The sequence below is a fragment of the Synchiropus splendidus genome, chromosome 9 (assembly GCF_027744825.2).
Source record: "Synchiropus splendidus isolate RoL2022-P1 chromosome 9, RoL_Sspl_1.0, whole genome shotgun sequence".
In the NCBI taxonomy this organism is placed as follows: Eukaryota; Metazoa; Chordata; class Actinopteri; order Syngnathiformes; family Callionymidae; genus Synchiropus; species Synchiropus splendidus.
In genome coordinates, this window is record NC_071342.1 from 18,159,856 (window position 1) to 18,180,726 (window position 20,871).

At 45.8% G+C, this 20,871-nt stretch overlaps 1 protein-coding gene across 4 annotated transcripts in view; it reads right to left on the bottom strand.

The window, feature by feature from the left end:
* Nucleotides 1-6,112: 6,112 nt before the first annotated feature.
* LOC128765358 (uncharacterized) overlaps nt 6,113-20,871 on the bottom strand; it is a 28,669-nt gene continuing 13,910 nt past the window's right edge. For all 4 annotated transcript variants that reach the window (XM_053876061.1, XM_053876062.1, XM_053876060.1 and 1 more), the window contains 20 exons: nt 19,092-19,241; nt 18,814-18,963; nt 18,151-18,407; nt 17,463-17,592; nt 17,204-17,398; nt 16,405-16,557; nt 14,226-14,443; nt 13,760-13,943; nt 13,553-13,696; nt 13,022-13,363; nt 9,173-10,933; nt 8,935-9,054; nt 8,740-8,814; nt 8,581-8,667; nt 8,426-8,517; nt 8,264-8,349; nt 7,424-7,481; nt 7,149-7,348; nt 6,885-7,025; nt 6,113-6,817 (listed from right to left, as the gene is read on the bottom strand). In XM_053876061.1, the coding sequence (XP_053732036.1) occupies nt 6,588-6,817; nt 6,885-7,025; nt 7,149-7,348; nt 7,424-7,481; nt 8,264-8,349; nt 8,426-8,517; nt 8,581-8,667; nt 8,740-8,814; nt 8,935-9,054; nt 9,173-10,933; nt 13,022-13,363; nt 13,553-13,696; nt 13,760-13,943; nt 14,226-14,443; nt 16,405-16,557; nt 17,204-17,398; nt 17,463-17,592; nt 18,151-18,407; nt 18,814-18,963; nt 19,092-19,241 (4,773 nt within the window). In that variant the 3' untranslated portion in view covers nt 6,113-6,587. The remainder of the gene's footprint in view (nt 6,818-6,884; nt 7,026-7,148; nt 7,349-7,423; nt 7,482-8,263; nt 8,350-8,425; nt 8,518-8,580; nt 8,668-8,739; nt 8,815-8,934; nt 9,055-9,172; nt 10,934-13,021; nt 13,364-13,552; nt 13,697-13,759; nt 13,944-14,225; nt 14,444-16,404; nt 16,558-17,203; nt 17,399-17,462; nt 17,593-18,150; nt 18,408-18,813; nt 18,964-19,091; nt 19,242-20,871) is intronic.

The following is a 20,871-nucleotide window of genomic DNA, read 5'->3' on the forward strand; positions in this document are numbered from 1 at the left end:
TTGTTGTATGCAGAGTATAAGTATGTTTCCCTGAAGGATGAAATTCTTTCTTTGCCTCGACAAGAAGCTCATGCTACATATCCCATGATGCACTGCAGTGGTTATTAAGTTAAAATCTAATTTGAATTCCTGCTTAAACTAAACATGTTTAGGGACAAAGAAGTGTTCCTTTGTTTTGCTCCCTCGACGTGGTTGCCCCCACCCTCTTGCTGTGTCCTGGCATGACATGAAAAGACATTTTTTGGATTGAAATACCCACCAACTGTGGATCATTTGACCATCATGAATTCAGAAAACTCCATCACGGAGCACTAGGACAAAATTGTAATTTTCACAATTAGCATAGCCTCCTAGCAGTTCAGCTTTGTGGCATGACTGGAATGCTCTTTAATGTACAGATTCAGAAATGTTGTGTATTGCACATGTTCTTGTGGCAGAATGTTCTTACATGATCATTATGCCATTAGAAAGCAAATAGAGCAAATAATACGGAATACATATAAAAGTATAAAAACATACAAAAAAGCATGTTCACTTTTTTCTTTCGTTCGCACGTTCACATTTTACTTATTTACTTCCACATTTATTCCATATATTCGGGTTCTTCCGCCACAAATAATATCGTCAATGACCGAAGTTGAAATCTCCACTGGCCTCTGTTTTGGAGGGTTCAAAATAGATGCCCTTTGGCAAACACATTGGCAAGACATTTGCAGGTCATTTAAAGAGGAAAAAAACATTTTTTTTTGTTGCCTTCAGTCAAATGTCTCTGGTCCAGCCTGTCCTGTTGGCCGCAGTGAATGCTGCCAGCTGTGATGGACGACAGACTGTGCCAACATCTGCTGTCTAATGTGACACACCTCTGGATTAACAGCCTCAGAGTTGAAGCCAAAGCCTATTTTTTTTTTTTAAACGCCACAGATATATACCATGGAGGTGTTATCATGGGCATTGGTTCGACGGGTGATTAGAGTCGCCTGCTGTCCTGGCAGGAAGGTGATCTTTGCTGCCTGGAGCTGAGCAGCAGATGGGTTATGCAACAACACAAACCTTGCCAGTTTGGTCAAGTGTAGAATATGAGCATGTTTTAATGAGAGATTAGCACAAGGTTGCATGATGAACACGTAGTATAACACGTTTGTGTTGGGGAAGATGTTCTGTAAAGCTGCTCGATCTATAGCTGTCTGTCTGCATGACTTCTCGGTCCACTCTAGGTATCTTGTGGAGTCTTAAAGGAGACAAACATTTCCATATTGTGGAAGGCCTGATGCTCTTCTTGGTACAGTAAGTCATGATGTAGCCAACACACGGTTTAGATTAGTGTTTGGACTCACAATGTTTTTGTTTTTTTATTTGAATGTTGTGTATCAGCCAGTTCTGGAACGTGGCAGAGAATATCATACATGAGTTTGGGACGCTGCCCTTTTATTGGACCTGCAGTGCTTGGAACCTGAGCCACACGAATGAATTGACAACAACTCAGGCTTCATGGATGGTAGGTAGGATGGCAAATCTCTAGATCCTTTGTGTAGCTCAGGAAGAAATATCAGTCAAGATTGTTGCAAGAGTTGCTAAAGCTCATGGCGAAAAAGCGACCAAAGTCTGGAAAACAGTGATGCTTCATCTGCTACAAAGCTGCTGTTGGGGCTGGTAAACGGGGAAGCCGTGTTCATTCCCACAAGTCCGGAGAATCTTCTTGAGAATCTTCGAGATGAACAAATAAATGCTGGAGGGGACGAGAACAAAGGAGAGGGAAGTACGGCTGTCAGCACATGCTTCTCCCCGAGCAATGACTCAATTCCAAGTGGCAGTCCATCAGTTTTCTTTGGCCATTTGGAGACACCGAGTCATCAGTCACATGACTATAAACACCGAAGAGATAGGCGGTGGATGCGAGAACCGACGCTATATGATCAGTTTGCTTAAGCAGACGAGATGGCAGCTGATGGAGCAGCTCGGCGTCTATCTGGACGACCACACTCGCCCGCACTGTAATCTCCGCCCATGGCAACAATAGCCGTCGCTGAAACACCAGGACGTAAAGCTTCAGAAGACATCAAGTAAATTAATAACCATATCGCTGCAAAGCATTCACACCGTATCTGCGGGACAGATGTCTGTCTGGCACCCTGCATCCTTTATCCGCCCGCACTGGGAGGACGCAGAAATGCAAGGAGCTTACCGACAATCCAGGACAAAAGAGGGCCTGCTGGTGGGAGGGAGGGGAGTGTGGATGATTGGGATCTTACACCAGGACATTTCTCTCCAGTTATTGCATTTGCGGTGCCAACCCAGGGGGCACGGTGACAGCTGTAGTGGGAGGAGGAGGGCTCATGTTATATTGTCCAGCATGCCCCTGGCCAGAGGGGGAGCCACCATATTGGAGCAGTGGGAGTAAACCAAATAAACCCACGTCAAAGTTGATTTGATTTATAAAGGCTGCTCCGTTTGTGGGAGCGCCAGCGCTCCACGCTGGAAGACGGCGGGATTAATTGGTGCTTTAATTGTGCTAATGGGCATCACCGAGGTCCACTGATCTTGGCAGGTGGGTAGTTAGTGTGGATCAGAAGGAAATGAAGCCATTTGATCCGGACTCTTAACCACGAGTCCACCCGCTAACTCCTAAACCTCTCTTCCCATTACCTCATGTTCACCGGCTCCCCAGGGTGAGCAGGCGGCCGGCTTGGGTTTCAAAGAGAAGCCCACGACCAGCAGGGTTTGGAAAAGCAAGAGGGAAGACAATGGTGTTGAGTGTCGGCCGGTTCTGGACGCTTCAGAAATACAAAGTTCAGTTCAAGCTGAAGCTGCAGTCACTGCCATTTTAAGGCTACGTTTGAATAAATCTACATAATTATGCTCTATACACACAGAGAGACGATGAGCACCTTGCGGTTCCTCACCTAAACATATGAGGAGAAATCCAACACATCCCAACCTAAGGAGCTGTTTCCATGATCCTGCCTTAGAAAACCAGCAATATAAAGCATGAGTAGCCCAGACATATGACCTTCCTTTGGGAGTGTACAGTTCTGCATGTTAGACGCGTGTCTATACATTCAAATGCACATGCTTGGGGGTTTCATTATTTTTATTCCATTTCTTTATCTCATGTTTACCAAATCTTCTCTATATTAAATTCTAATATTTTGCTAAAAAAAAAAACTTTTTCAACATGTACATGGTTGTATTATCAACAAACCATGCGTTGGCTGTAGTGTCCGTGGTGGGATGGTCCGTTTTGGATCTCCTCAAGGGGTTGGGGTAGCGGCGATGTCAGATTTAATCCCCGGCTCGTAGTGTTGATTTTGTCAATAAAAACTGTGACTTAATATTGTCATCAGCATATCTCTATCAAGACGCAACGAAAATGATGTGAATATGACGGTAGGTATAACTGAATATACAAGTGTCAATGTGGTTTACAAAATAAAACGTATGATAAAAACTAGTTTCATCTTGATTTCATCCGTCATGTCTCACTTCTGGAGTTGCCGACTGCTACTATCAACTCCTGGCATTGTTTGGAAGAGGCGCCTATGGCGCTCTGTTCGCAACTTCAGGAACAAAGTTTACGATAATGTCTCAGAGAGAGAGGCTGTCATCTGTGTTGTCAAATCAGGGTTAGGGCTTCTTCTGCACCACGCAGTACTTAGAAAACATGACTTAAATTGAAAATTCTGATCAGTTTTCGTTGACAGAAATGATCAGTCTTCGCTGACTAAAACGTGACGAGACAAAACAAATAAAAACTAAAATGATCACTTGATGCAAAGACCAGACTGACCGTGCGCTAAAACTGAAACGTAAACACCCTGCTAAATATCATGCTTTTCTTTTATTTTGGTTTTACTTTGTTGGCACTGTTCCTGTTTTCTCACATGCTTTCTCTCGAGGACTTGACTCTTGCTAATGGCACACACCTGGAGCTGATTCCCTACAATCTGTTGAAACTCCTGCTCCCACTGAGGTGTGAGCCAGATCGACGTCGCTCCCCTGCAGGCAACTTGGCACTTTCTTGGTTGTTTACGGTTGTGTTTTATTGGCTTTTATATAGGATCATGATGTGTGTGTCTGATTGGTGAGTGTGTTTTGTGTTCATGGACACAAGTGTGTTATTTACTGTTGTGTGATGTTGTGTGATCGGATTCTTATTTGTTCCTGATTTATTCCTCGCTTCTGTTGGTGTTTACTCTTGGTTTGGTGACGCCCTCAGTTCTTGTGTTATTTTGTGAATTAGTAACATGTTAACTTTTATTCTCATTGTCGAGTCTCTTTGCTGCTGACAGTACAGAGCAAAGGTGGACAATTAAATATCCTCAGGGCCACACGTATAACTAACTGTTGTAGTGGCTGTCAACTGAAAAAAAGTCTTGATATAATGGGGAAAAAACAGCAAAAAATAACAGACCAAATATAGCAACGATATTAGAAGTGTAAGTACACCGTGATGATACACAAATCTACAGTTGCTCGATTGAATATCATTTAATTTCATATATTATATTCAAATATAACCCATACAACAACTATGGAGAATACTAATAAAAAAAAAAAAAATATATATATATATATATATATATATATATATAAAGGCTCTTTTTCCAAAATTGTTTGGAGGGAGCTGATGTACTCACAATAATAATGGAAAAGAAGAAAGAAAATTCCATAAACAAAGACCCTGAAGTGAGAGTTATGCTTGTACCAGTAATAAAAACTGAACTGAACTGGCCTCTGATAAACAGTCATCGATTCACCATGTTTTTAGTGGCTGTGTGAATAAAACGGAGTGGCCTAAGAAAACCCATGTCCACACAGAGAGAACGTATAGACTCAACACACAAGTCAACTCACAAATGATATCCTTGAATTGAACTGATGAAGAACTAGCTGTTACAAAGGTCAGACTGTGGCCTCTGCTGATCACGCCTTTTCCACTGAAATATTGTTTTTGGCCTGAAAGACACATCACGAAACCCACGCATGCTTCGCAACACCGGGGAAGAGGGGATAGCTTTTCTCAGAAGAGACCATGGAGGCTCTGTACATGTGAATTCTCCACAGTTTTGGTCATGGGGGCAGCAACAGAAACAAGGAGGCCATGACCTCTCCCCTCCCAGAAACCTTATCAATATCTCCCCAAGAATACAGAGACCTCCTCTCTGTTGGACACGAGCTGTATTTGAACCAAAACCACCATCAGGGTCCCATCACAGACTTGCTCAAGGGCACCGTTGCTGTCAATAACCTTTCCAACATGGAGACTCACTGTCAAAAAACTGTATTTCACTGGTAATACAAGTCGTTTTGCTCATATAGAGGACGTGACACTTCTTCCTCCCCCGGTGAAAAGTCATGCCTCCAGTCGGAGACCACCATCATCATCCTCCCCACCATCAGTCATGGCCCCAGGACATCTCTCTCCTGTTACACTAGCATGGCGCTTCTTTGTCATCTCCAGTACTCCGTAATGAGTCACTTCGACAATGGCCGTCATGTGGTCAGCTGGAGGAAATACTGACTGATGATTGTGTGTTCGTGGTCACCTGAAAGAAGCGGTGGTCAATGCAGGGGCGGGACACACGCGAGCCGTGATTGAACTGCGTGGGAGCCGTCGGCAGATGATATTGAGGTCAAAGTGCACAGAGGGGGCAGAAAGTTCAGGGGAACGCGGATCAATTCATCGACAGGAAATGCCTGTCACACACTCAGAAACACACACAGCAGCAGTGACTGCGGCGGTGGCACATTATCATGATAGCGGGGGGATTTCGCAAACTAAACAAAGATGGGTGTTCTACAGTACCAGAGGTTGAGTCACTGGGATGCGGGGGCTTGCTAATGATTCACAGATTGCAGCGTTGAACTATCGATTTTCTTGTACTGTTTACATTCCAAAGGTTTCGGACGCCGTCTGTGAGTGCACCGAAAACATGAGTGACTTTGTGAGCCGTGTAATGTTACAAAAATCACAAAACAGAGAGCTCAAAAACGACACTTTTGCTGACACTGTGTTTCCTGCCGTCGTGGTTCAGCGCTTTTTCAACAGACTGCAATGCTTGCATGTACTTAAACTGCCAGTTATGATAAAATAGTTCAGCAGTATTGTCATCTCAGAGCAGTTCCTAGGGTCGCCGCTAGTAGTCGCAGTTTTAAAGTCTCAACCATAAGATATCTTATCGCTTATGAATCATACAAGACGATTAAGGGGCAAATAAGTTATGAAAAGTTCTTCACTGAAGATCTGAAAATGCTCCATTCCCTTTGTTCTTCACAGAGAATTATTCAGAAACTACAAAAAAGGCTTTGGCTCGCACGTCTTTTATTAGAAATGCTGCAGTAAATAATCAGGTCAAACGGAACAAACAAGCGACCAAGAACTAGTGCATTTGTATGAAGGTTTAAAAAAACAAACAAGATGGTTAAACTGCATAACCAAGCTGGTAGAAATGAAGATATTCTTGTGTTGATGCAAATCGACACACACACACACACAAAAAAAACAATATACACACACAACACTCAACATGAAGACTCCTCTGCTCCCTCAGTAGTATTTAACCCTGCGCTGCATGTTGAAAGCCTTTTCTTCAAATGTCTCTTTTCCCAAAGATTTTCCTGAAGACGGACTTGTTGCGAGGCCGCGGCAGGCTGGTGCAGGTGTCCAGACAGGTGCCCTGCCGCCACCCGGCCTCGGCCACCAGCGGCACGTCCGAGTCGCTTCTCTCTGACGTCTTGTCTCCCACCAAGAGTGTGACGCAGTAGTTGGAGCCTGCAGCTCCGGACGGTTGTAGTACCGGTTTTATCTTCTGATAAGTGGCTGATAAAAAGAATAAAATCAGCCAACATTCATATTCACACCAACAGTAAACTTCCAGTGACCCAACCTGAAGTGAAAGAGTGGGAGCGGCGTTTGCTGCTGAGCAGGTCTTGACTGGGGGAGACGGGGGAGGATGGAGAGCTGGGTTTGTGGCAGGATTCTGCTGAGAGTCTGTGAGTCACAGTGTGCTTCAATCTTCCATAATCATCTGGCAGACAAACCAGACAGCTTGTGAGAGTGGATCAAGACATTGGCGCCCCCTAGTGGTGCAAGCTCTTACAGCAGTGAATGATGTGAGGGTGGTGCTGCAGCTGCAGGTATATGTGCTTACCACAGGAGCCTGTCGAGTGCTCGTGCAAACTTCTTAAGCGGCTCTGTGGCATCTGACCCAACTCTCTGGAGAGGACAACTATCTCGTTGGCTTGACTGTGGCCCAGCGGCTTTCGCCTGGGGAACGTGGACACGACATCACGCCGGGAGGAGCAGAAGCAGCTGGCCAGACCGTGACATCCCGAGCAGAGAGGAGGATTTCTGGAGAGATGGAGGAGTGTTTTTACCGTTACAGATCGCTGTTTGAATCAAATAGGTGTCACCACTGTGACTTACAAGGAGACCGGGAAGGTTTGGTCAGCGGAAACGCTAGAGGAGCTGGAATCAGTCTGACCTTTAAATGAGAATAAAACAAGTCAATTTATGTTCAATGCAAGTGCCACAACCATGAGCAACACCAACAATAATAAGTGACAAGTATCAATGATTTTCTTCGCAGGGGGCTACAGCCATTCCCAGCTACACAGGGTAAAAAGCAGGGGACAACCATAACGTGGAGGAAACTCACAGGAGAAGTGGGGGAAACTGCTGAAAAGAAAGTCACAAAACAAACTGTATTCTGTCAATTTGATAACGGACAAATTGAGCTAGTCGAGGGCCACACTTGGCCCTTGTCTTTTCTGACTCTTAAAAACCTCAAGGACGCCACATCATGAAAATTCAATCCCCAGCCTTGAGCCTCAAGTTAGTTTCAGTCAATGACCTCTGACCTCAAGGAGCTTTACTTTTTTTGATGACATTGGTCGTGACAAAGTTGGAAGTTTGTTCTCGCTGTCCATGTTTTTATAAGTATCGATGGCTGCTGTCCATCATCTGCCTGATATCCTTAAATATGACCATCACTTGCTGGCGGATCCAAGTAGTGGCATCATATAGCCACAAGGGGGCAGCCAGTTGCTGTATTCTCTCACTCAGATCTTACTATTCTGCATTGAAACATGGTTGTCAAGAAGTAGCACAAGTCATACTACACACCCAGAATGTGCTGCATATGTAAATGCTCCTATGACTTTGCTCTTCGGACATCACACAACTCAAAGTGGTAAATCATATTCCAGAATCAACAAGTCTTGCGTCAGTAAATGCTTGTGTTGTTGCGCTCAGTGTGAGCCTCACCTGTGTTTCCCTGGATTTTCATCATCCACTTCTTCATCATGAACCGTGAAGAGGCGTTGAGTAGATACTCAGACCCGTCACGCAGCCTGCAACACATCAAACGTCAAGCCATAAATGCCTCACAAACAATAAAGGTGATTCACGTGTTGTGTTCACCGCCACCTTAAACGGAAGCAGTTGGGCTTCTTAGTGTACTCTGGTGCTGGACTGCAGTCGGCTCCGGTGAGGTTCAGAGGCAGGCCACATGCTGAACTCTACCACAAAACACACTTTAATACAGGTGACCACGGCATGACCCATGGATGAAGTCTGCTCACCCTCAGCGTGTCCTTTCGATCCTGATAGAAGCACAAGGTGTGTCTGTAAAGCACAGCGTGGCACGAGCTCCATCCTCTGGAGGAGGCCTGTGAAAACAAGATAAGAGTCAGTGTGTGCTTTAAGTCTGCTGACTGAGGGTGAATGGATCTGCTCTTTACTTTCTTTCCTCCCAGCTGCAGCTTCTGCTTCCTCTCCAATGTTCCTTCCATTGACTGCAGCTCAGACTTTCCACTCTGAGGAGCAAGTGTGAAAAATGTTCTTTAAAAAAAACCCCTCAAAATATCATTTATTAAAGCTGAAAACTGGCAGCCACATTTTTCAGAACTGGAATCAGTACAGCACATTAATCGTACCGGAGTTGTTCTGCCTCCAGAGGCCGCCGAAGGTTCCTCTGTGTTCCTTTGCTCCTGGTCGAATCCATCTTTTCCTTCATGACCACCACAACTCAATTGGACTGACAGCAGACTAGCGTCCTGCTCAGAAAGAGGACAGAGATGAACTCATTCCACAACAAACGATTGACAGATCGCTGACAATCACACAAGTTCCTCTGCAATATAAAGATCTTTTTAATTCAAAATGTGACCTTACCGTTTGATGATTTGCCTTTTTCTCATCCACTTGTGACTCCTCCACGTCTTCCTCTTCCTCCTTGTACTGATAAATATATCTCCGGTTGTCCCCAGACTCAGGTAGCTTCAGAGGAACAGACGCCGTCTCATTCAGAACCACCGAGGTCTTGCATGGCTGCTCTCTTTTAGAAAAGGCTGCCCAGGATCTCCTGTCTCCTATGGTGAGGGGGGGACCACCTTTGGGGCTCTGGTCTTTGTCGTAACCCAGCATGGTCTGGATGTGGGCTGGGAGTCTGAATTCGGCCACGAGGAGATTGGGTGCGGAGGCAGTGGCCAGCTTCCGATAGAGCACAGCAGGAGCTTCAGAAGACGTCTCATTGGACTCTGCTGGATTGGGCTGATACATGATGTCCGAACAGATGCTCTGCCTCTGTTGAGAGTTTCGACTCCATATATCCTCCAGTTCTTCTTCTTCCTCTTCAAACTGTTGGTGGTCCAGGTGAACTGCTTCTGTCTTCAGCTCTTCTTTGCCTTCCGATGACCTCACGCATGCGCTGTCTGGTGCGAGATGTTCCACCTCGAGTGACATGACCTGCCCCACCACTCCTATTGGCTGGGGATTCTCCGTACACGGGGGTTCTGTGCTGAACTTCACGCTGCTGGAGGTGGAGATGCCGGAGTCCACCGAGTCCTGTCGGGCACTGACCGAAGATTTCAAGCTCACGACCATGTGAGAGGCTTGGCTGAGGCAAGGAGCAGAACTTTCTCCGTGAACACTTGTCGGCCTCGCGCATCTGTGGTACTTGTGCCCGTTCAGGTCCCGGATGCGTGTGTGGACGCTGATACACTCGTGCTTGTGCGCCGCTGTTGCAGGCCGGTTGGGTTGGTTGATGTAAATAGGCAGCTCAGTCACTTGACCACTCTTCTTTACACCTGTAGAAGTGCCGTCTGCGTTCGCCTGGGTGCGTGACAGAGCCTGACCCACGTCCCTGCTAACAGATGACCCGGGTGGCTCGTCTTCTGGGGAGGTTTTAATGGTTTCTGAAACATCTGCTGCACTGTTTTTGCTCGCTCTGATCTGCTTGAAAGAGCTCAGCGAGGAGGGTCTCTGAGAGTGAGGGTCTGGATCGGTTCCCACAGCCTTCTTGGACTCTGGGGGCGCTATTGTAATGATGTCCTGAATGCTGGGAATGAGCGTCATGTCTTTGGGGAGGTCGAAGCTCAGAACAGAGCCCAAAGAGAGGAACCTGCAGTGGCCCCTTGCCTGACTGGTTGAGGGTAAGATATTCGGTCCCTCTGAAATCGCATATGGAGTGATGGTGTCTTCTGAACATTCGGTGTCGATGTCCTGCAGCAGCGGGTTCTTTACATACGCCATGGCCGTGGCGTCACTGCCTTTTTGAGAGCTCTTTCTCCGCCGAGCTTCCTTCAGAGGCCACGTGTGCGTGTCATAGGTCTCGCTGGAGTACAGAGGCTCCTCCGTTTCCTCCTCCACCCCCATGATCTTCTGAATGGTGTGTCTGCGGGCGTCTCTCTTCCGCTTCCGCTTCTTGCTCTTCGTCTTGAGGCTGCTCAAGATGGAGCTGCTGCCGCTGCCCGTGAGAAGATGGAAGGACACGTTGGCAGCTGAGAGGGAAGACGCAGGGCAGGGAGGCGAGGGGGCCGACGGGGAGCGAGCGATCGGGGAGGCGGAGGCTCTCTTTTGGGGCGGCAGGGTGATGCTCTCGTACACCGGGGCGGCTGTCAAGTTGCTGTCCTTGACATGTAAGTAGGTACTGACCTGAAGGAAACATCACACACCAGCAGGAAGTCAGAGGATGCTACATTTGTTAGCCACAACACGCATGCTAAAGTCGGTTTAAATTCACTCTTCCAAACTCCCACAAAAGGAAAATTACTGGAACCAAACGTTTGCATGAAAACAAACCTTAAGGAAGCAGATGAAAGAAACCTGATTGCGATCTCTTGTCGAAGGCTTAATCCAAGTCACATGTGGCTGTACATGCCGTCATACACAGCTGTAATGGCTTGACCTCTCAACTCTGGGTCTAATCTCATGTTGCGTGGAAGCCCCCTGTCCATAAATCAGCAGTTTTAGGGGCCTCATCTAAAGAGTTCAGCTCCAGTTCCCACCTCTAATGACCGACGTCTACGCTGGGAGAAGCTCTTCAGCTTGAACTGTACGGCAACAAGAACTAAACACGCGCGGCTCAGAAGGAAAAGAAGAGGTTCTGCTAGGTGGGAGACGGCGTGTGCTTTTCTTTCTCATCACCCTCATTCTGTCGGTACGATCGGCGCCTGCCAGGTTTATATCCCGCCTCATTGAACAGGCCCCCGTCCAAAGAAAAGTTTTATTGTCAGGGGAGCCTTTGATTGTTTAAGCCGGTGATTCATGTGCTGGGAATATTTTATCCGACGTTTACATGAGACGGGGTGGAAGGCCAAAACAACTACTGATGGATTACATCAGCTGCTTTAATGAGCGCACTTTGATAATGTTGATGAAAACTGCAGCAATGAAAACAAACAGGTCCCATATTTGTGGATGTGACAGAGCGAGACGGGCTTTTGGGTGCAGCGCCGCGCGGTGAGGCATCTCATGTAAAACTCAGGTTGATGAATTATTTTTAGATCCTGAGTTTGGCACCCTTTTCCCCCCATCAACTAGTTAATATAATATAAGGAATTTTAACATAAAACCTTTCACAATTATAAAATCCCTCTCAACTCATTGTTTATGTCAAATGTAGTCAGTAAATCTAAGGTTTGAAAATCGGAAATTTACAGGTTGTAAATATGAGGAAACGATATTTTAACTTTTTACATTTCACTATCATTGTGCAAAATTTCAAAGAAGATGAAGCCACATACGAAAATATATATTTTTAACACTTAAAATAAATTGCAAAGGCAAGTAAAATTTTATTTCATCATTCCCCATCCCAAACTAATACAACGTGGCTCCTTCACTAGGCAGCACCACTGAGTAGCACTAGGTTTGATTCCAGCTTGAGGCACTGGGTTCGCAGGGGAGCCATGTTTGTTATTCTGCCTGTGTCACCATGAGTTTATCATGATGTTGGTTGAGTCAATTTTTTTCATAATGTGACCTAAGGCTTGCTTGACTAAGGTAGCAGGCACTGCCCACACATTATGAGGGGAATAAGTTAAATAAAGTGAATGTTCCAGTGATAAAAATAGCTTTCAACTGAGGTTAATGGTATTTTCTCTTACCATGTCACTTTTTAAAATCTATATAAAATATAAAATGTCTATTTTTTATTTTGCATACCATTTAAAATAATTCAAAAATCTCTTAAGCAACTTCTTGAAGTTTGACCGTGACATGTGAAAAAGTTTCTCCTCCAGTCTTCAGAAAAACACTTTGAAGATGTTATATTGACAACATGCTGTCAGACAGGACGACAGCAAGGCGAAACTGCTGGCCGTCGGCACCTCGTGCCCGGGTTCAGTCCAGCATATTTTCCTCAGAAAACCACACAGCATGCAGGCCTGGCACACCGGGAGACACAGCATGCAAACAGCACTTCATATCTCACTCTTTACCTCATCTGCACCGGGCCGATAAATCTTTCGCTTTCGCTTTAAACTACCAAAAGTACTTTCCAAAAGCCCTTGGCAACGCTTCCAAAAGTTTTTACGGGCAGGCCGAGAGGGCTGAGAGACAAACGGGAGGGGGGGAAGAGGAAGACGTGAAGGCCAGAGAAATGAAGGACGGAAATAAATGGTCATACACATTGAAAGAGGGAAATCCTATGTAATTACAGTGATGTCCTCAAGGAGGTATATTTTTGTCAGCACATTTGGAGAAGAAAAATATATCATCCGTGTCTAATAGTTTCCTCACCCTGTGGATTGGCTCGAAGATCTCCTCCGTGTCCTCATCCATCCGACCAGGCGGGTCGAGCACCTGCACCTCGCTTTCTCCAGTGTTGCCAAAACTTAGAATAAGGTTCACGGTGCCTCCGAGAGATGGGCTGCCAGGGTCTTTGAAGACCATTATAGATGGCTTGGGGGACTCCTTCGGAGGGGGTTTACAGTCCTGGGGGTTGATGCTCTTCATGACCTCGTATCCATCCTCTGCTGGTTTCTGGTCCTCCTGCTGAGTTGGGGACCGGCTTCCATTTGGGTAGTTCTCTTCAGACTGAGCCGCTGGAAAAGACTGGTTTGTCCAAAAATGAGGTGGATTCTGCAAGACAAGCCGGGAGACATTCTCATGAGTGCCTCAGTAAATCATATCATATCTTGCATTTGTAACATGTTCCAACTCATCTCTGCAACATACAAAGACAAGCAGACCATGTGATGTCACCATGTAACCACAGTCATTTTTGGAATGTAGGGGGACAAATATGAGTAATCCCCGTTGCATTTTCACCTCTGGTAACGTGGCCGCCTCACAGTAGATGTTATCTTGTGACGCCTCTTCCTGACTCTTGCGATGCTGCTGTTGTTTCTGAGCCCTCCAGTGCACCAAAATCCAGCCCAGCATGCTCTGCAGTTCCTCCATGCGCTCCTTGACCTGCCACATTTTCATACTAAGATTTGTCCTTTCAAGTAACGCATGCAATGCGGTGCGTCCTACCATCTGAGAAAGGTGGTGGCCTTCATCTAAAATGTCTTTTCCTCTGGATTCCAGTTTGTCAAATTCATCAAACTTCTGCTCGATCTGTCGATCCAACTCGGAAGCCAGAGGACTCTGTCCGTCCCTCCCGAGGTTTAAGGCGGTGTTTGAGAAAATGCACGACCTGGTGTCTTCTGTCCACGAGCTATTGACAAGGTCGGGGGGGTGGGGGTGAGGAAGAGCGGAAGAGACTGTGAGAGGAGCAATGCATCCGCCCGCCATGAGGCTGAGCAGACAGGATCTGTGAGGGGAGCAGACATACATCGCCCTGTCACACTAGGACTGGGGAAACTTTGGTCGACCTCCTCAGCACATCTTAAATCATAAATGCCACCAGGGACCGGTGCTTCACAGACAGAACATCCTGTTCTTAAGTGCGCAGATGTTCGCTCAAAAGTCTGTTCCAGCCTCCCCACGCCCTGCTTACATCATGGCGAGGTAGCTCCTGAAGAAGTCTTGAAGCTGCACAAACTCCTGCAGACGTGACCTGTTCTCCGCCACGCTCGTCTCCAGCTCCCGCCAAGCCTGCAGCGTCGCCTGGATCTTGGCTCGGAGGACGCTCACTCTCTCTGGACACAGCTCATTCAAGATGGACACCTGGCTCTCCATATCTCCGACCTCCTCCCTGATGACTTCATATTCAGCCTGCGAATAATCCCCGGAAAAATCGTCCGTTATTTTGGGCATAACTCATGCACCTTTCCCCGCTATGACATCATCCCCGCAGATTTACGCATTTGCTTCGGCGAAGCCGCCATATGGCCGACACATGGCCTCCCATGTTGCAGCAAGCTTGCAGTTTTGGCAACCTTTCAGCATTTGACAAGGCAGTAATTAATAACCTTCTCTGGGAGCAGTAAGATCCTTGTCAGCTACAGTAGACTTCAAGTACACTGCAAAGTGAATTCCTGTGTCCTGACCGCGGTTATTTCAGTTCGAGGGATGAGGTCATCGCTGTTCTTCAACAGTATCAAGTCCAGACAGCTGGGTGCGCGATAAACATGAAGCTGCCTCACACAGAACTAAAACATCCTCTCCGTGATGAGATCCTGTTTAGTTATTTTCGCTCTTATTTTGATAATCTGCCGCAGTTTAATTTATTTTCCCTCCAATGTTTACGTTCACTCACACAAATGCTATTTTCAAGTGTCTTTCTTACGTAAGTTGAGTGAAACATGCTGCTAAAAAAGAATTGTCCATCTGTTTTTAGCAGCTCCATAAATTCATGCTTATATTAAACAGGAAGTCCTACAGACCAGAACTACAGTACATTGACAGACCACATTTGTATTTCTTTTGAATTCACATGACATAGTTTTTGACTTTTGAACTCCCCATTAACTATTAATAAACTACTTGTGTATATGTATATTAGCAGTATATAGTAATTACAAGTCTCAAAAAAGTTCACTCTGAACAACCCGCCACCTCCACTAGAGGAATACCATTAAAGGGTACAGATTCATCATCTGTCAGAGACCCCAAACATTAAGATAAAAAAATGTGGCGTTGATCATTATGTCTGTGGTGCACCCCGATAATCTCAACGCAGCACACCGCACACGTAAAGATTCTGTCCCATAAGCAGCGTGAAGCTCCACCCCCAAGAGAGAGGTCAGTCGTAATAACAAGTGGAAACATCACAACAAGCGGAAAACACACCAGTGCGCTGGATCGTGGCTTTTGTGTCTTTTCTTTCTTTCTATTTTTTATAATCCCAAAAGAAGGAACACAACTGTTGCCCGCGGAACTCAAGTTTGCACATGCTGCCTGGACCCCTGAAGGACTGGACCAGAAAGGACGGCATCTCATTGGACAGACATTTACTTCTCCTTATTAATAAGTATTGCTTTCGTTTTCAATGTTTTCATTCTCATCAGTCTGCCGAAACTCCAGCCTTTACTTCCAAGTTTCTCTGTCGGATTTGTCACATTCAGTCAAGGTCAGCGAGCGATCGATTCTCCGCACATAGACAGACACTCTTCAGACATTTATCGTAAAAACCACTGAACAAACAAAGCACAGACTGTTTGAATACGTGGAGAGGATGTTGGACAGAAGACAGGAGTGTATGGAAAAGGGTGTGACCCAGGAGGAAGAGCTAGCTAGTGATGTGTAGATGAGGTTTCATGACACAGTATTGACCGCTATGATAGGCTGCAGCCCTCCCCGCACTGTATATATGTAATGAAAGGTTTCATGAAACAGTGTCCTCATTTTACTGGCCACAAGATGGCCAGTAAAATGTTTGGATTTGAACAACTTTCTATTTCTAAGCCAATAGCGCCATCCAGTGGCCTCTGAAAAGTAGGCCACTGTTTCATTCATCCTGCAGTACTGTTTCATGATGCCTCGCCTACCCATCGCTAGTGCGAGGTAGTGACCGGTGGAGGACCTGCTGCTGTGCTGCTGAGAGAAACTCTTTATTTATTTATTTTTTGCCACGACCATTTCGTAAACTAAAATCTGTTCAAGCTTGACCCCGCTGCCAGAGGCAAGGCTCGAGCCGAAACCCAAGAGTGAGTGGAAACAAATGCTCAACACATTATCTCCTGTGGCTCATTTACAACCGTTTACACCATAATAATAACATTATTCCTCCTCACCTCCAGGTGGCCCTGCTTCTCCTCCAGCGCCTCCAAGCCGCAGCGGTCTGGCTCACACTGGATGGCCATATCTGTCTCCTGCTCCAGAATGTCCAGACAGAGCTCTTTGCTGCAGCACAGACACTCCTCCACACACACCGCCAGCCTGGAATGCTGATGTGGTGCGAAGTCGTCATGAGGACTTGTAGGATATCATTAAGTCATTACACTTCACCATGTATTATTTCTTTCTCTTTGAAAGCCGCGTGGCAAATTACTGCTAAGGACGGCGTTGTGGAGTCCCCTTCTGTGCGCTAGTCTGACATGTGGCCTTTTTTTTTTTTTCTTCCCAAAACACAGAATAGATTAAATTAGCATCGCTCATGTCAGAGAGAGTGTTGGCCCACACGCTGCCTATTAAAGCAAACAGCCACTTTCAAAAGCAAAACAGATGTGGTGCTGTTGGTTCATGCAGCTGTTTGTGACAACAGAGTGAAGGGATTCTCTCTTGTTTTTTTTACGATTCTTTAATGGCGCCGAGCTCGTAACTGGTCCGATCAGACTTAATAGAACAATAAATCTGCTAAGGCATGTTTAATGAGCGCAGCCCTCATGTGTTGCTCATCAGCGCATAAATAGGACCACCTAAAGTCGTCCTCATGAGTCAGGTCAAATAGATAATATTGCCAGAGAAGAAGGAAAATAATAATGTGACAAACTGAGGCGCCAATAATTCAGGGTTTTCAGCTTTTGGTTCTTTGAAATGAAAGTTTGATGAAACTATGGAAGAATATCCATTTAAAATTTGGAGTCTATTTACCTTGCTGAGCAGCTCCTGAACTGCCTGGTCGTGGGATTGCGAGCGACCCCTCTCCCTCACGGTGTCGTTCAGCATCTCCACCGCCTCGCGGAGCTCCTCCACCGGGTCGCCGATGGGCTCGATCAGAGGCTCCCCATCACCGGAGCTTTGGAGTTCCAGCAAAGCCGGGGGAGAGGAAATCTCACCGTGGAGAGGCTGTCACAGAGATCACGGTGATTCCTTCCATAGACGTCAACACCCTCTCACAAGGCGTGCCTACCTGATCTAGGCTGAAGCGGCTGAACTCCATGCTCTCCTCCAGCTCCACACGCTCCAAAAACTCTGTCAGCATGCGAGTGTCCTGGAGCTCCGAGCTCTGCTGGGTCAAAGCACTGAGAACACTCTGGTACCTAAAAAGAAAAATTGAACCTGAAGCATTGTCGACTTTCATAAATAATCCCACCCTGAATTCTTTTATTTTTCAACTCCATGTGTCAAGTATGACATAAACATCGGGCACTTCAGAGTATGACCTCACCTGCTTTGATCTTTAAGAATGTATTTTTTCCCGGTGAAATGAGCCCTAAGGTTGAAGTGTTAAATAATGACATCAGCCTAAGTGTCTCGCAGCTGCCGACCCAGCGGTTTCTCGGTCTGCAGAGGTGTTCTTCCCCGTCACGCTCTACACTGGAAACACTTGAACAAGCTCTTTCCACCTCTTTATTTTCTTTGGTCATCGGGATGTTTTCAACAAGGTCTAATTCTGTGTTTATGGTGCAGGTGAACTGGTCAAGATCACACTCTGGTACAGAGAGGAACTGACTCTTTTGAGCCCACTAGCGCTTTAAATATTGGGATTAGATAAATCCCTGGGAGGTGAGACGCTCATACATTCATTCACCACAGCTTCAGTCATGTCCCCAACGAACTGCACCTTGCTTTAGCTCCTGTGTCTCCTCTGGACTTACTTTCTCTCCACCTCTTCCATCCGTGCAGGCAGGGCCCGGGTGAGTGGGTGACTGTGACCCTGGAGGAGGTCGACCTCCTGTCTGAGAGCGCTGAGCTCCAGCCTTCTGGCAGCCACCTCCTTCTCCAACAGGCAGCTCTCCCTCTCAGCCTCGGTCATCGTTTCGGCGTCAGCCGCCAGCGAGGACTCCTTCATGGAAAGCTCCACAGACTCCAGCCAGGCCTCCAGGCTTCCCAGCGCCTGAAGCACTTTGACAACCTTGACAGAAGAAAAGCAGATGACCTAAACCTTCTGGCTGAGGGTGGGAATACTACTAATGATTCTTGTGCGGCTATTTGCTCGTGATTTAGTGCACGCACTCCAGAAATCCATAAGTGATGATGCGCTGAATTAAAACCAGATTTTTTTTTTGTTCGATAAATAATAAAAAGTGGATTATTGTGTCTGGACGATCTGACTAATCTACGCAGCTGTGCTCCTTGAAAATCATATTACAGCACAATTTATTATGATGTGGATGAAGCCACATTCTTTGCAGAAGCTGGAGATAAGCTCTCCGTCAGATACAATCCAGAATCGCATATCGCATCCTTTAAATTCGGAGGTAAATGTCTAACCTCCGCATGACTTCATCGGATTGCTGGCTGTGAAATATGAATCTTACCCGAAAACCCAGCTCTTTGGAGGCTTGCAGGAACACAGCATTCCTCTGGTGTCTCCTCCGCAGCTCTTCCCACAAGTTCTCCAGCTGGCTGAGGAACTCTTGGATCTTGGCGCTGCCCGGGTGCTGAGCACGGACCAGTCCATGGCCCTCCTGAGTATTGATGTTGGAAAATATACACATCAACTTTCACCAGCAACTCGAAATAGTTTAAAGAAACATGAAGCAGGCCAGTAAAGTAAAAGAAAGGAAGAAGATAAGATGTGTTTGTCTCAGCTTACCCTTTTGACCACCTCTATTCTGTCTCGGTTGCTGAGGATTTCCTGCTCCAGAGCTTCCTGGTACTTCTTGGCTGCGTCCAGTCCCTCATAAGTGGCTATGGAGCTCACCTGTGTGGCCAACAACACGTTGTCCTTCAGCCAAGACAGAGTCTGAGACGTGTAGAGGGGAAAAACATCATTCAATTTTCAACAATGGAGAAATAAAAAGCCAAAATTGGCTGGTATTTGTATCCATCATCACTTGAATTTGACCTCAACAGGCCTTTATTGACATTGCAGCTCAGAAGGTTAGTGATATGTTTTAGTGATACAAGCCTCTCTCTTAAGGAGAAACAAAGCATTTCCAAGCACAAAAACCATCCAGTTCTTCAACAGTGCTTCCCTTCCTGTGCCCTCTTTAATGACAGTCTGCAACATGAATCACTGATGACTATGTTGCGCTACTTGGATTAGTGTTTCAAAAAAATGCAAACTCATCATTAACTGTTAGGGGCACCTCACGGAAACTAGATTTCAGATGAGGCAGTCTTTTTGGAATATCACATTTTAAAAAGCTCGATATATTATTTCAGGTGGCTGTTGCATACAAACTACGTCTCCTAGTTTCTCAGCACGATCTGGATCACTGGTTTGAGCACAGACCTCAACACCAGGTGAGACCAGGTGAGACCAGGTGAGACCAGGTGAGACCAGGTGAGACGTTCTCCACTTTAGAATTGACTTTTAGATTGCAGATTTTCACTTGGGCTGACCCGAAACTAGAGACTTGAATCTTTGGGTGACAAACACGGCCCACCAGGGCGACCACCTGCCCGAGAAGATCTGAATTGCAACCTCCATTTTTAGAACACTTACTGTATGAGGACTCATTGGTTACACTTCATATAAAGTCTCATCTATGGCGCATTATTAGTACATTCATGAGACAGCATAAATAATTTACGTATAAGGCTTTAGAGATGATGTTAGGAATGTTCATGATCATGTAAGACAACGTGTTTCTTCAGGGTTATGGGTTCTTGAGTCTTCAAAACTAGTTAAGTCCACAACCTAAAATGCTTTAAAAACCTTGTCATAAGATATAATACATGATCATAATGATGTTTATAACATCTTCTGTGAAGCCTTATGAATGCATTTTGATGCCTTGTGAATCTACTAATAATGCATTAATATATATATAATAAAGTGTTGCTGACTCATTTCTATGGACTTGTACTTATGTCACATCATCCTACTTTCTGACTTCTGTTTTTACTGATGTGTCATTGACACTGTTGTTGAAAAGTGGAGAATAAATAAAGTTTTACTTTTTGGGCACTTGATTGTTTACTGTTTACTTTCCGTTTACTTTACTTAGTTACTTATCTACTGTTTCTAGAAGGCCTCCTTCCTTGCAGAACATTGTTATTCTACCCCTGGTTTATGCAGTGCTTTATCTTCTGTGTTTTAACTGTATTTTTTTTTTTTCGCTTTATGGAGCCAGTTTGTTTGCTGCTCACTGTTGAAACTTCCACACTTGTTCCTGAAGTTGCACCACACACAACTTGGCAACCGAGCCTTTCACTGGTGACTGTCTTCTTCTGGATGAGAAAACAACAGCCTTGGCTCCACATGCAAAAACCACAAAGACGATTCACTCCAATTTCAGCGTGACATAATGTCTGTGGTTGGTTTGGAGTAAAGGATCTAATGAGTGATGAGCGTAAACGTCTCAGCGCCGCTCGCAGCAACGCCAGCGGCACACGGGAGAAAAATTCGTTCCAGCTCATGACCATGA